The 13,208-nt window shown below is 43.5% G+C and overlaps 2 protein-coding genes across 8 annotated transcripts in view; one reads left to right on the forward strand and one right to left on the reverse strand.

Annotated features, from left to right (window-relative positions):
* Positions 1-839: 839 nt before the first annotated feature.
* brms1la (BRMS1 like transcriptional repressor a) lies at positions 840-6,046 on the reverse strand. Its single transcript, XM_076108631.1, has 9 exons — positions 5,907-6,046; positions 4,888-5,046; positions 4,503-4,593; positions 4,259-4,386; positions 4,091-4,170; positions 3,774-3,870; positions 3,547-3,636; positions 3,344-3,408; positions 840-3,244 (listed from the first exon to the last, which is right to left on the reverse strand). Exons 2-9 carry the CDS (start codon positions 5,024-5,026, stop codon positions 3,146-3,148), a joined length of 789 nt encoding a protein of 262 aa, XP_075964746.1. The 5' UTR covers positions 5,027-5,046; positions 5,907-6,046; the 3' UTR covers positions 840-3,145.
* Positions 6,047-6,358: 312 nt separating this feature from the next.
* Positions 6,359-13,208, forward strand: part of ralgapa1 (Ral GTPase activating protein catalytic subunit alpha 1) — a 64,577-nt gene continuing 57,727 nt past the window's right edge. For 2 of the 7 annotated variants that reach the window (XR_012958996.1, XM_076107506.1), the window contains exons 1-10: positions 6,364-6,813; positions 9,571-9,681; positions 9,791-9,840; positions 10,385-10,442; positions 10,858-10,901; positions 11,073-11,250; positions 11,465-11,580; positions 12,144-12,282; positions 12,411-12,619; positions 12,788-13,111. Coding sequence is in view for 6 of the 7 variants with exons in the window: in XM_076107506.1 (XP_075963621.1) it covers positions 6,708-6,813; positions 9,571-9,681; positions 9,791-9,840; positions 10,385-10,442; positions 10,858-10,901; positions 11,073-11,250; positions 11,465-11,580; positions 12,144-12,282; positions 12,411-12,619; positions 12,788-13,111 (1,335 nt within the window). In the remaining variant the exon portion in view is untranslated. Of the gene's footprint in view, positions 6,814-9,570; positions 9,682-9,790; positions 9,841-10,384; positions 10,443-10,857; positions 10,902-11,072; positions 11,251-11,464; positions 11,581-12,143; positions 12,283-12,410; positions 12,620-12,787; positions 13,112-13,208 lie in introns of all 7 variants that reach the window. The other 5 variants (XM_076107508.1, XM_076107509.1, XM_076107510.1 and 2 more) reach the window with 3 other exon arrangements.

Here is a 13,208-nt window from a genome sequence, read left to right on the forward strand (position 1 = left end):
TGCAGCAAAGCAGGATGTGTAAAGTGAGGAGTAAATCATTTTTTGTTTTTATGTTAATATGTTACAAAGAATGCTTTCATACTTTTGGAGACATAAAAGTAAAACATTAACTATTAAACTATTGAGCTCAAGATTTTAAAATGTAGCTCCTCTATAAACTAGACTCTAAGCTTTTAATAGATACTATTTTAGATTTATATTTTCATTTTTTCATACTTGTATACTTCATGTCCATACTTTCCATTGACTCCCTGTGTAATTTATAACAAGGTTTATGAAATAAATGGAGCAGTGGGCACTGGTTCCACTTGGTCAGTTTCTCCTATTTGTTTTTTCTTCTCAAATATAAAGTTTTCAGACAGTAGTAAAAGTGTAGGGGTGCAAAACTGCCTTCTGAGAAAGTGTGTGTGTGTGTGTGTGTGGACATGTCCTCTGTGTCCTTCCCGTAAACTCTGCCCTTGCTTGGGAGAGTGGAAGAGGAAGTGCTTCCTACAGCCTCCACATCACTGATGATGTAAGTGACATGCCATGACATCATCTCTCTCCGTGCACCCTGTGATCAGTGTTGCGTTAGAGAAATAGATGATGTGCAGTTCGCTCCTCTAAAGGAAGAAATGCTCTTTCATGTGATCGAGTCATTTATTAGGAGAATACTATGAACACTGTGATCTAGGCAGCGATGAGTCCCTGCAGTCACTCATTATCAATCATTGAAAACTGCTAAATATTTCATTCTTATTACTGAGGTTATCACTTGCTAAAAATATTTACAGACTCCACTGACAGTACTTTTACTGTACCACTACAGTAACAACACAGTGAACAGAGACACCACAACGTGCTTATAAAACAACTTTTAATTGTAAAACCCACCCACGTCAACAACAACAAAGACACGAATGTACCCGACACAGCATTTAACAAACACTGTCAACAAATTTCAGTTTGAACATTTAACATCCTTTATCTTCAAAAACCTCTGCTGATAAAAAAGAAAAAGAAATCCTTATTGTTAAATGGCAGCTTGTTCATCATCACCGTTTTATAACCAGTTGGTTTAATCTATGAAAGATTCAACGGCGGGGTATGATTGGAAGGATCAAATCTGCAGAGCCGAGTAGACCGCAGCACACGGATTCAACTGTTGTCAGGGTGGCCGTGAAGCCCGTTCATGAGCAGTAATGCAAACGTGGATTTCACTTTAAAGAGGTAGATGCATAAGACCAGAGTGTAACCGTGATACCTGCTTTAAAGGGATACCTCTGTATTTTAACTTGTCATTTGTTACATTTGTCTCTCAGTTATTATTAATTTTTTTTTATGAAATCTTCCAGTTAATGTGGTTAGCATGACTGACACTAGTTTGCAGTGATATACTTCAGTTGTTGGTCTACAGTAAAATAAATATAGGATTTGATATCAGAGTTTAGTGAGGAAAAAAATAAAAATATTCAAAATGCACAGATATCCTATGAACACTGTATATGGTCTCGATTAGACGCTCTGCTGAAATCTCCCTGTTTGTGCTGCGCTCTTATCGCCGCACAGAGCTGGTGAGAGACGGAAGTCCACTGGCGGTTTGAAAGAGGCGTTAAAGCCCTAAAATGTCAGTGTCCAGTACAAATATAATGCCTCCTTCAATTTGGAACCATATATTGCATTTAGATGGTTCAGGAGAGTTTAAATATTGTTCCTTTCTGAATGTACCGACTGACTCTGTCGTGGTCACGACCGCACACACATTTTCATTGTTGCCATCACAGAGTGTCTCGACCGCAATCACTGCAACCACACCGTAAGTGTTAAAAGATGCAAGACGCACAGCAAAAAAACAAGTCGCAACAATTCATTTAACTAAGGCGGGCAGTGCTGGGTGCTCTCTGAAACGACTCGCGCATGATCGCCACCTAACTATTCAAAACACCAGAACGTAAAAAAGTCATCATTAGTCTCATGCACGACATTTAAACGGATCCACGTGAAACACTAAAAAGTACAAAAATGTTAAATATTTCATGGCACAGTCACAAGGTTATATATATATATATATATATATATATATATATATATATATATATATATATAGTGTATTTCCTCATGTCAACGGAAGCTTCGTCAATAACAATCTGGATTTAAGATTAAAAATCTCAACGTTTACAATTACAGACAATAAGGAGGAGCCCGTGAGACGAGACCTTCTCCTGGACCGCGTCACTGAGCATGTACGGATTGGAACTTCCTGGTTAGAATGCGGTTTTCCCGAATAAAACTTCATATTTAAATGTTTTGCAAAACTCGAACAGCTGGTGCTGCTAACAATTCCTAAAAAAACAAACTTTTTGTGTTAGTTAAACGCCATCCGTGTCAGATAACGGAGCTTGCTGGCTGTAAAATACATACAAAAGAAACACAAGCAGTCAAATGACGTCGTTTGTCAAATCTAGGCGACGGTGTACTTTGGGTGTTGACTACGTTCAGCTGGAAAGTCTGCTGACACTGCTGCAATCAAAGCCAAACACAAAGACAGATTTCGGTCGCATTCCCACTCAATTTATCCAAATAAACGGAGTTCAGACAACACTGTGCCTCAATGCGTGAAGACAATGGCCCTCTCACCAAATACCACATTCTGGGAGGCGATGACTTCAAACATTTCAATCCAAAACGTGAAAAAGAAAAACAGTCTAATTCTGATTTAGTTCACTGTCCAGTGATACATCTACAAATCTGGAGCACGCCATAACTCCTCAAAGAAATTCTCACAATGAAATGAAATGCCTTTCAGTGGCTTCAGCAGACATGAGTCTTTAAACAGGTTTAACTCTTTTGAACAAAAGTACTGGCAACTACCATGTCAGTGGAAACGATGCTCCTGCTGTCCGCTAAAGGGATTCAAACCTGCGAGTCCTTATTGTGTGTCAGCACGAAGAGGCAGCTTACCGACTGGCGTCGCTGTTAGCGGAAGGGTTTGTAGTAACGACTCGGAGAAAAAGTCCAGCTTGCAGAAAGTGAATGCTGCCGTGTGCGTGTGTGTGCTGTATGCGTTTGTATTTATTGTGCGTCTGTTTGCGGTCCTCGTGTGTTTTGAGTGCGCTCTGTAATGTGTGACTGTGTGTGTGTGTGTGTGTGTGTGTGTGTGTGTTCCTCAGCAGTTGAGAATGGGCCTGCTTCTGTCTTGTCTGAACGGGAACACGGGGCTGTCAGAGTCGGCCTTCCCTCTGTGGGGACCCAGCGAAGCCACGGCCTGGAAGACGACACACACACACACACACACATCATTATTATTGTTAAATAACACACACAGCAATGCCACTGTGGGACAAAGTCACCACATTTTGCACACCTTTCTGATAGCCGTCCAGTCCTCCAGGACGTCCAGGTCGGGCAGCATGTAAACGATATACGGGCGTGAGCGGAGTTAAGGACGGCGCCACGGGGAGATGAATACAAGGACACATCTAGATACCAACATTTGGTGATTTATAGAAGCAGCGTGAATGCTCAGTAGTGTGGACAGTGACAGAGATATGAACAGCAGAAGGATATCAGACACCACTGAAGGTCGTCTTCTCTTCTTATCCGGACTTAAAGCATCTCTCCTCTTCTTCCTTCCCGATAACTCATCATTCCACAACTCTGATAAGAGAGACACGGACGGATTCAATATAACACACAGTGCTGGATGCGTCTAGTGTGTTCTTGCTACTGTAGTTCAAATGTATTTAGGTTGCATGTGCATGACATCACACGACTGTGCTCTGCGTGTGCGTCACCTGATGTAATATCTATGCTGTGTCGGTCTTCCTCCAGCCTTCTAATTTTCTCCTCCAGTTCACTCTGTACCGTGTCGAACAGCAGCAGCTTCTCGCTCTACACACACACACACACACACACACACACACACACACACACACACACACACACACACACACACACACACACACACACACACACACACACACACACACACACACACACACACACACACACACACACACACACACACACACACACACACACACACACACAACTTTAGTAAGACAGAAGGTAATTAAAGTGTGTGTGTGTGTGTGGTTGGTGTGTGTCTGACCTCCCAGTGCTGGCACGCTGCCTGGATCTCACACTCATACTTGTTCTTCACAGACTCCAGACAAAGCTCTCTGTAGATGCCTGATGAAAGCAGAGGGAACAACAAGAGTGAATAAAGGAGGCCGGAGTGTGCGAGTCGTGCCGTGTGCGTCCGCGTGTCCAGGTTTACCTGCCACCTTGGTGCGGACCTGCATGTTCTCCAGCAGCACGGCCAGAGGCTCCAGGTATTCCGCCGCCCGGCCGGCCTCCACCTCTCCCAGCTTGCTCTTCACCTGGCTGAGACGCTCGTGATACAACCTGCGCACAAACACGGGTGTAACTACAAGATCCTGTCAATGAGTTATTTCATTTTTTTCTTTACATTTCACGTTTCAAAATTTTAAAGTCATGAGCTGAATCGATTTCTGTCTCACTGGTCTTTGAGATCCGTGAACTGTTTCTCCAGGTTGGACATTTCATCAAGACACTCCGTCCTCCTCCGCTCACAGTCCTCCTCGTCCATTTCTGGAAAATGATAAAGCACACAAACCCCTCTAGATTAATTATTATGAAGTTATGAATCGGGATTGGGGAAGACATATTTCTGATAGGTTATGCGTCTGCCAGCCATAAAAGATTTGCAGACAAGCAGTGTCTCAAGGACGGACAACTCATAGCGTGCGGGATGTCAAGTCGAACCTTTGACAGGAACTACTTTAAGTCAGAATCATAAACTGAAATAATGTTACTTTTAATTGGAAATCCTTAGAATACGAATGTTATGCTCATTTTCTACTGTTTCAGACTATTTTTTTTTACCAGAGCTGTCTCCATCCTCGGAGACAGAGGAGGTGTCAGAATCCTCCTCCTCTGAGCTGGACGCCTCTTGCTCCTGCTCCTCCACCTCCATCTCCTCCGCTGTGCTCTCCTTCTTCTCCCGGTCACGGTGCACTGGCATGGCAGCGAGTCAGCTCCAGACTGGTGGTGTGGGAGAGAGAGAGACAATGTCAGGCTCTTTTTACAGACAAACAGATATAACATATTGATTGCATTCATTTAGTTTTTAGGTATGACAACTGACATGACTTGGTGGTTCAAAGTGATTATTAATAATTATAGACTTGCTGAACACATGGATAAAGTGTCTTTCCCCGGAGCAGCTGATTCCAGAAATATTTCCAAATTTCTGTTTTTTCATCCATTTGTGTAATATCTTACAGATATGATAGATGGTTACTTTATTAATCCCACAAGGGGACATTTTTTCGCTCCAGCAGCATTAATAGGTATAGGTAAAGCAATACAAAATAACAGAGAAAAAAATATGAAATATAAAAATGCACAATATATACAATAAAATAGAATATTAAATTAACTAACGAAACAATAGTGCAAAGATTTAACCAAACAACAGTGAAACGGTGTTATAGTTATCCCCATTGCTGTTTACCAAATGCAGGTAGTGATGCGGGGAAGCCACCGAAAATCTATTGCAACTTAACCATGTTTTATACATATTAATTTCTTCATGAATCTTTATTTTTAATGGTGGCTCATTTTGGTAAATCATATTTGAAATAATGTGGTAAACCCCTCTTGGTAGCTTGCTTTATTAAAACGTTATTGCTTGAGATTAGATATGAAATGTTAATCAAGCAACATCGATGTGTTTTGCCTTTTTAATCACTGCACAAGACAAATAAACAATAACAAACGACAACACATCAAGTTAGCATGTTAGCTATGCAGTATAGTTAGCGTTAGTTAGCAAGTAAGATTAGCACGACTTGTCACAAAAATATATTAATGAAGAAGCGTAAAACTAAACCATAACTCACGAGATGGGGAGGTGCAAGGCGTTTGCGAGATTGTTTCAAGAAAAGAAAAAGAAGCCTAAACTTGTTTTTTTCCCTCGGTTACAATTCCACTCGTGTGTCCCAGCTAAGCTAAAAACAAATTTTAGAAGGGCGCTTTTATTTGTGTAGGGAGTTGTAGTTTTATGTATCGCCAGTCTTCTCGTCACTGAAGGATTAACAACCAACTGTAAACTACATTACCCACCAGCACTGTAACTTGAACGAGGTTGAGCGTTCGATCACAACTGTCGAAATGCGATTTAAACGTTAGCGCCAGTAAAATAGGAAACGCAGTTGGAGTCAGAAATATATTGCAATTTTGTAACATTTGCATATGATACAAGCAGAGTTTGCTTATTGTTGAACCATGTTGACGTTGGATTTTTCTGGTATCTATTATTTTGTTTTGCCTCCTCCCTCCTCCGCCATGATGTTTTCTAAGTGAACAGCGGAGCTAACTAACTAGCTAGTGTAGCCTTCAGGCTGCGGACTGTTGTGGAAGGGAGGTGCATTCGGCTGCAATGGATGGATGCTTTTTCCCCGCTACGTTTTACCGATTTGTCTTAGTTTAAACAGAATGCGACGACAACATTTACGCATTGATAAGCTCCGCGCTGTTGCGGAGGGCTGCTAATTTGCCGCACGGCGTTAAATAAATGATCTAGGAGCAGCGCTTTTTCGTTATAATTTGAAGATTAACGCTAGCTAAGGCTGTTCAAGTCGCTACCCAGCTAGCACCTCCTTGCTGTCTACCGTCGCATTCCTGTGTCTCCAGCCCCAGGAATGTTCTCTAAAAAGCCTCATGGGGACGTTAAAAAATCAACACAGAAAGTGTTGGACCCAAAGAAGGACGTGTTGACGAGGCTGAAGCATCTTAGAATAGTCATAGGTAAGTTAAACATAATTCATAAGCCGCTAACAGGTTAGCGTATCCGTGCCTATGTGGATACCAAACTCATCTCGAAAATAAATCACCAATTTCAAAGTTGCCTTGTATGTGAACAGAGACGTGGGCTTTTTATAACAAACTTTAAATATCCAACTTTAACGTTACTCGCAGCTGACCTGTAGTCCATTGCAATCATTTGATCAGTCCACATTCGTCCATCATTACTATTGCTGTTGCTTAATCTTTACCAGATGGACAGCAATGAGCCTTGTGTGCTATAAGTCTAAATATATTTAAAAGTAAATGAGGTAAGTTAGCTGTATCCGCTGTCAACAGAACCATCGAGGTGGAAAAGGGCTTTAAAGGTGTGCTTTATTCTATGTGCAGGTGTATTACATCGTCAGGTCTTTGAATGGACGTTTTGGCTTTGGGTCTCTGCATAGAGGATAATCGGACGCAATGCGTTTATTACAGTGTAATAACGCATGTAAGAAGCACAACATGTCGGTGATTATATACGCTGTTGGTCAGGCTGTTGTGATTTCTGCAGGGGTGTGCCTGAGTGCTCTATAAAGACCTGGGATGTGAGAAATGCTGTGTGTGTTTTTGTTAAACTTGGGTTAAGGTGGGTTGCACACACAGGGACAATTGCAGTGTTTTGAATGTGTGTTGTAGAATAGGAAAGTGTTGGCAGGGCGATGGGTATTAATAAGTGATGGATCTGTGAGTGCCTGAGTGATTTCGTTGGCACACACTAGGTTTCACACACAAACACTGACCAGAAATGGAAACAGTCTCTACTATTTCCTCTTGTGTACAGTAGCTCAACTTCCTGTTTCTATTGTAAGAGCTACTGGGGTGTGTGCGTGTGTGTGCGTGCGTGTGTGTGTGTGTGTGACAGAGAGGGAAAGGGCTGTGCCCCTCTCTGTGCTCTATGGGGAGTAGAAGACCTTGATAACAATCACAGACACACGCACGCACAAACACACTTGTTACATTGTTTGAGAAGGAACACTCCGACCGCAGAACAATAGCTAACCACACAGTTTTAACGATTGTGGTGCCGGACCACCGTTTGAAGAAAATGCAGAAGGGCACTGTTAGTTCCAGCACTGATGGTAACTGGAGCAATGCCTCTAACTTTAGAGATCAAGCAGGGTAAATAACAACCCCACAGCAATAATCACATTGTTGTTGTTAACCCTAAAACAAGACCCTACCCTGACATTTTTTTAAATCTTTTGCCATTTAAGGAAGCCGAGAGAGAGAGAGCATAAAGAGTGTCGGATACTTTCTTCAAGTTTTGTTCAAAGAATATCTGAAAGAACGATTCAACAAGAAACCATTTCATCGCTTCGCAATCCCTTTGATGCAATCAGGTTATTCAGTAACTGTCTGATCCCGAGTCCCAAACAAATAGCTGGCCCCACAGTCAGGTTTAGGATCATGTCTAAACCGTGACTACATTTATATTGAGGTTCATAATCTAGCCATCATCTAAATACGTATTGTGTTTTCAAGCTATTTAGTTCAGTCCATAATAACAGAAGACGCCACCTCCATGTAACATCACAAGGTCAGAATCTCCTTTTATTATTAGAAGTCAAACTCTCTCTGTTTCTACCACACAATTCCTTTATATATATATATAGTCATCGTGGACTCGAACATCTGAGGTCTGAACCGAAGAAGCATTCAACACTACTACCCGGTGTAGTAGCTGTCAATGCATATGAAGAGTGGATAAATACTTTGCTGTGAGTTGTGTAGACAAATAGCTCCTGTACATCAGCCATCGAGGGCGCGTGTGCAATCAGCTAATGAGAAATGTTGTGTTCAAAATATCAGTGCCCCGATGAAGAGATAGAGACCCACTCAGAGAGGCCACTAAGACCTTAGAAGGGCAACCACTATGCATGGCATAGAGCACAGATGGCCTCCGTGTGGGTGTGTGTGCGCAGTTCATCTTTCAGACTTCATATAAACAAACCCAGAGATTACCATCACCAGAGGCTCCTCTGAGTGCGTCTACCTGTGCACATGCACGTCATTTGAAAGCCTAATGTCCTGCATGCTGCGTGTGTTTCCTTTCACTTTTGACCCTGAAGTACAGCGGCGGTTGCATCCTCAGTATGAGCGTGTGTTTTCTCTCTGTGTCTCCTTCCTCATGACAGCCAGCGGTAGTTGTTGAGGCACAGATGTAGTCCAGAGAACACATATAGCATAGACACTTTCCCATCTTTTAGCTGGGACCCGGACTGGGCTTGGAGTCTGTTTTGGTGCAGGTCGACATGACACAAGTGTGTTTAGAGAAGCTAGATGCTGCCGCGGGGTCACATTGCTCAAATATATATTTCCTGTGAGAACACTCTTATAGATGTGTTTATACTTCTAGCCCGAAAACATTTAGACTAAAGACGGATAGAGAACAGCCTTTTACTGGTTTAACTGTTTATTTCAAAACCACATTATTAGATACTTATTGTGAAGATTTCTACCTTTTCTGTGGCGTTTTTATTGCAATATTTTATTAATTCTGTTCCCTGACTGCATACAGCTGTGAGAGTGAACAGAGAGACATGTGAGAAACACATTAGATGTTTTGTGGGTGTAATGGGAAGATGCTGAGGGAGACGTCCCTCAGTTTTGTGAACGTGTGACGTGAGGAATGCACACAAGGAACGGTCATGGAACCGAATCGAGTGTTAAACACTAATTGTGTGTGTGTGTGTGTGTGTGTGTCCCCCCATTTCCCAGAAAACGCGGAGCCGTCGGAGCTGAAACAGTTCTTCGACGTGAACTACTCCCATATCTACTATGTCTTCTTTGAGAACTTTGTCACCATTGAGGTCAGCCTCAAGCAAAAAGGTACGTTTTACTCCACCGTCAACCAAACACTTTAGATGAGCTCTGAAATAAAGCAATTCCATTTAGCCGTGTCGCTGTGCTATTGTTCAAACTCGTCTGTGTGTTTCAGGTCACAAGTCTCAGAGGGAGGAGCTGGACTCTATTCTCTTCATCTTCGAGGTAAGATAATATCATTGAATCCAGAGGAACTCTCGCTAAACGCTCGATGCAACACAACACTGAAAGGAAGACACCAACGTGTTTGTGATTCCACGAGCGCTAGCTTCCTGTAGGTGGTCCTGGTCGGTACCACAGCACCAGCCGGCATTGACCTCAGACTTAAGACCACTGAGCTGCTCGGTGCTTGGAGCAGCCAGGATAAGATAGCGGTCAGTATGCGTGTGTTTACTGACCTCCATTTGGCCCCACGCACTTTAAATTCAGAACCAGGGCTGGGCAAAGCACGAGTCCAGTGAGTGCTTGGACTAAAGAATGTGCTTAAAATAGGTTTCCCCTGAGAGGTATTAGTCCAAATAAAGATGGACAATAAGCTGAGTTCATTTTCTTAATTCTTATCATTTTGGAGCTGGTAGCTTTTTCTTTGGCGCTGGCTAAAATTCCTTCAAGCAGGAAAACCGCTGAATAAACAATAATAACAAGGCTTATGGCAAAAATGGTCCTCAGTATCTGAATATTAATTCATTTATACATTTCTTTTCTCCAGAAAATCCTCCAGCTCCTGCCAGAGAGAATCCAGAGCCGATGGCAGTTCCACAGCATCGGTAACTCAAGGAAAACACACACTCGGCTCCTTTCCTGGAGCATGTTACAGTTGACCTTATCCAGCGGATCAGACGTCCCAGCGAACTATGTGTTGAATCAAGTTGAACTAGTTTTGGACAGTGCGGCCACAATGATAGATTATTAAATGAAATATCAAAAGACCAACCAGCAGCAAAACTTCACAAACAGAAGAATTGCCGGCATGGTGCAGTGCAGCCGCCGTCCTCTCATCCTGAATATTATTCACATATCAGTGTTGGGGCTATCAAACTGTTTAGCTTCACTAGCATGTTTTACTGCAGTTTGGCAGTTTTTTTTTTTTACCAATTTTAATGTTACTTGAGCTCCCTGACCTGACGTTATATTCATTGCACACTGTTGGTTAGACTTGGCTGACATGTGTTTCTCTCTCAGGGCTGATTCTCAAAAAGCTGCTGCACACTGGGAATTCTCTGAAGGTACCGCTCTGATTTGTTGTCTCTCTCAGCGCCTTTATATCCTAATCCTCCCCGCCTCCTAAGAGGACGTGTACAATACGTGTATCATTTAATTTAATTTAAAAAAAATGCTGCAAGCAACATGTACTAATTTGGATTCTCTTCACACCTCTTCTCCATCCCTCACCATAGATCCGTCGGGAAGGCGTGCGCCTGTTCCTGCTGTGGATGCAGGCGCTGCAGAGCAATGCGCAGTGCGAGCAGCTCTGCATGTTCGCCTGTTTGATTCCTGGCTTCCCGGCTCCGCTCTCCCACGGGACCCCACGCACCCTGGACACTCTGATCAACCCTCCGCTGAGTTTAACAGAGAGTTAGTAGAAGAAAAACACACACACACAGTGGGGTTAGGCTAATACGTGGGCTCAACATTCAGCTATCATTATATAAAAAAAACAGCTGCTCCTGAATAAGATTTAGAACCTCATACACTTTCTTCTACTATGTATGCATAGAGTAGACATATGACGACATATGTAGCAGTATTTATTGTAATACAAACACTGAATGCTTCCCCCCCCCTACAGCTCAGGTTACCCCAGAAGAGATCACTCCATTGGTTCCTCCCCAGTCAGGTGACAAGAACCAGGAAGACCTCACCGCTTACTTTTTAGAAGCGCTGCTCAAATACATGGTAAACCAGGTATTATCATTATTCCTTACTAACACCTTTGCAAATGTTGTGATGCCTCACCAATGTAACTAATGTGTAAACAAGCATGTGGGAGAAGAAAGCAGGTATGAGAGGTCTGTAACTTACTGACAGTATCATATATACAAGCGTGAAGGTAGAGGAAGTATTCGTCTAATCACTCACTGGTCACTAATCACTAACTCAAATGCAAATGTCCCCCTTTATTGACACAAACAGACCTTGTTCTTGTATTTCCTCTTGTTGATGCTATCACACACACACACACACGAGCACACACACACACACACATATATAGACTTATACGTGCAGTTATACACACACTGATAACATTCTCCCTTAAACAATGGTGCTCATCTCCGCTTGACTCTTTTCTGTGTGTGCAATGCTCTCTTTACAACACAAGCTTGTGTGTGTGTGTGTGTGTGTGTGTGTGTGTGTGTGTGTGTGTGTGTGTGTGTGTGTGTGTGTGTGTGTGTGTGTGTGTGTGTGTGTGTGTGTGTGTGTGTGTGTGTGTGTGTGTGTGTGTGTGTGTGTGTGTGTCCATCCACCAGGCCAAGTCTCTCGAGTGGCGTTGTAAAGAGAACCACGAACGTGGCTTCAGCTTCCTCTTCGCTCACTTCCGGAAGTTTTACCTTCCTCACATCTTTCCCAACTTCGCCATGGAGACCAGCCTCTACAGCCCAATACTGGGTCAGTTACATTTGGATCCTAAAGATCTGCTGGATCCTGTAAATCCTGTAACACATTGGATCAGTAATGTTGTATCACTGTGACCCCCAGACCACACAGATTTAAGAATTCCCCCTCTATCCCCACAGACGTGCCCCCGCTGCGTCCCAAGCCCTACTACAGCGTGGTGCGCAGGGAGCAAGACGGCGGTGAAACCGTGTACTGCACCAAGGAGAGCTTCCTTCAGGCCCGAGTCATCTTCATCCGCTGGCTGGTTTCCTTCTGGCTGGAGCCACGGCCCAACACGCACGCACACATCCCAGGAACAGAGGGGGAGAACGTCCCCAAGAACATACAGGTTAGCGCATCTTTTACTCATGGACGGGGTGTGACAAGTATGGTTCAAGTCACCGGAAAGTTCCTTGTACTTAATTATATTGACATAACTACGGTGGCAATATGTGAGACGTGATTTTCTGATTGCTATTTATTGTCATTGTATAACCTTACCCATGACCCCATCCAGCGAGCAGCAGCCGGACTGGCAGCTCGCTCCGCGGGCAGCTCAGACGACAGCGGTGGCGGTGGGATCCGCTCTGACAGCCACCTCGAAGGCAGCGGCGGCTCATCCGGATCAGGCGGAGGCAGCTTGGGGCTGTCGGGGGGTTCAGGGGCCGGGGGGGAGCCCGAGCAAAGCCACTCCAACACGTCCACGCTGACCGAGAGGGAGCCCAGCTCCTCCTCACTCTGCTCCATGGATGAAGAGCAGCTCACGGACATGGAGGTGGTGAGGAGAGTGCTGACCAGCTCCAGAACCAACGTCAACTTCATCACTGAGATCTTTAGACAGGTGAGGGAGGAATACCTTTCTTTGATTCGTGCGGACATTACGTAACTGAATGTTCCAGGGTGTCGAAGCTTTAAATGGATTTTTCTGGGGGGTTTTG

Source organism: Anarhichas minor, unplaced genomic scaffold (assembly GCF_050575085.1).
Source record: "Anarhichas minor isolate MPS153535 unplaced genomic scaffold, ASM5057508v1 ptg000040l, whole genome shotgun sequence".
NCBI classification, from domain to species: Eukaryota; Metazoa; Chordata; class Actinopteri; order Perciformes; family Anarhichadidae; genus Anarhichas; species Anarhichas minor.

What these genes read in the sequence shown, in the direction of transcription:
- brms1la (XM_076108631.1), bottom strand. Translation starts at nt 5,026, where the DNA reads ATGCCAGTGCACCGTGACCGGGAGAAGAAGGAGAGCACAGCGGAGGAG. An exon ending in GGTCCGCACCAAGGTGGCAG is followed by an intron (nt 4,171 to 4,258) that starts GTAAACCTGGAC and finishes TGCTTTCATCAG; the next exon opens with GCATCTACAGAGAGCTTTGT. An exon ending in ACGACCTTCAGTGGTGTCTG is followed by an intron (nt 3,409 to 3,546) that starts ATATCCTTCTGC and finishes AACTCCGCTCAC; the next exon opens with GCCCGTATATCGTTTACATG.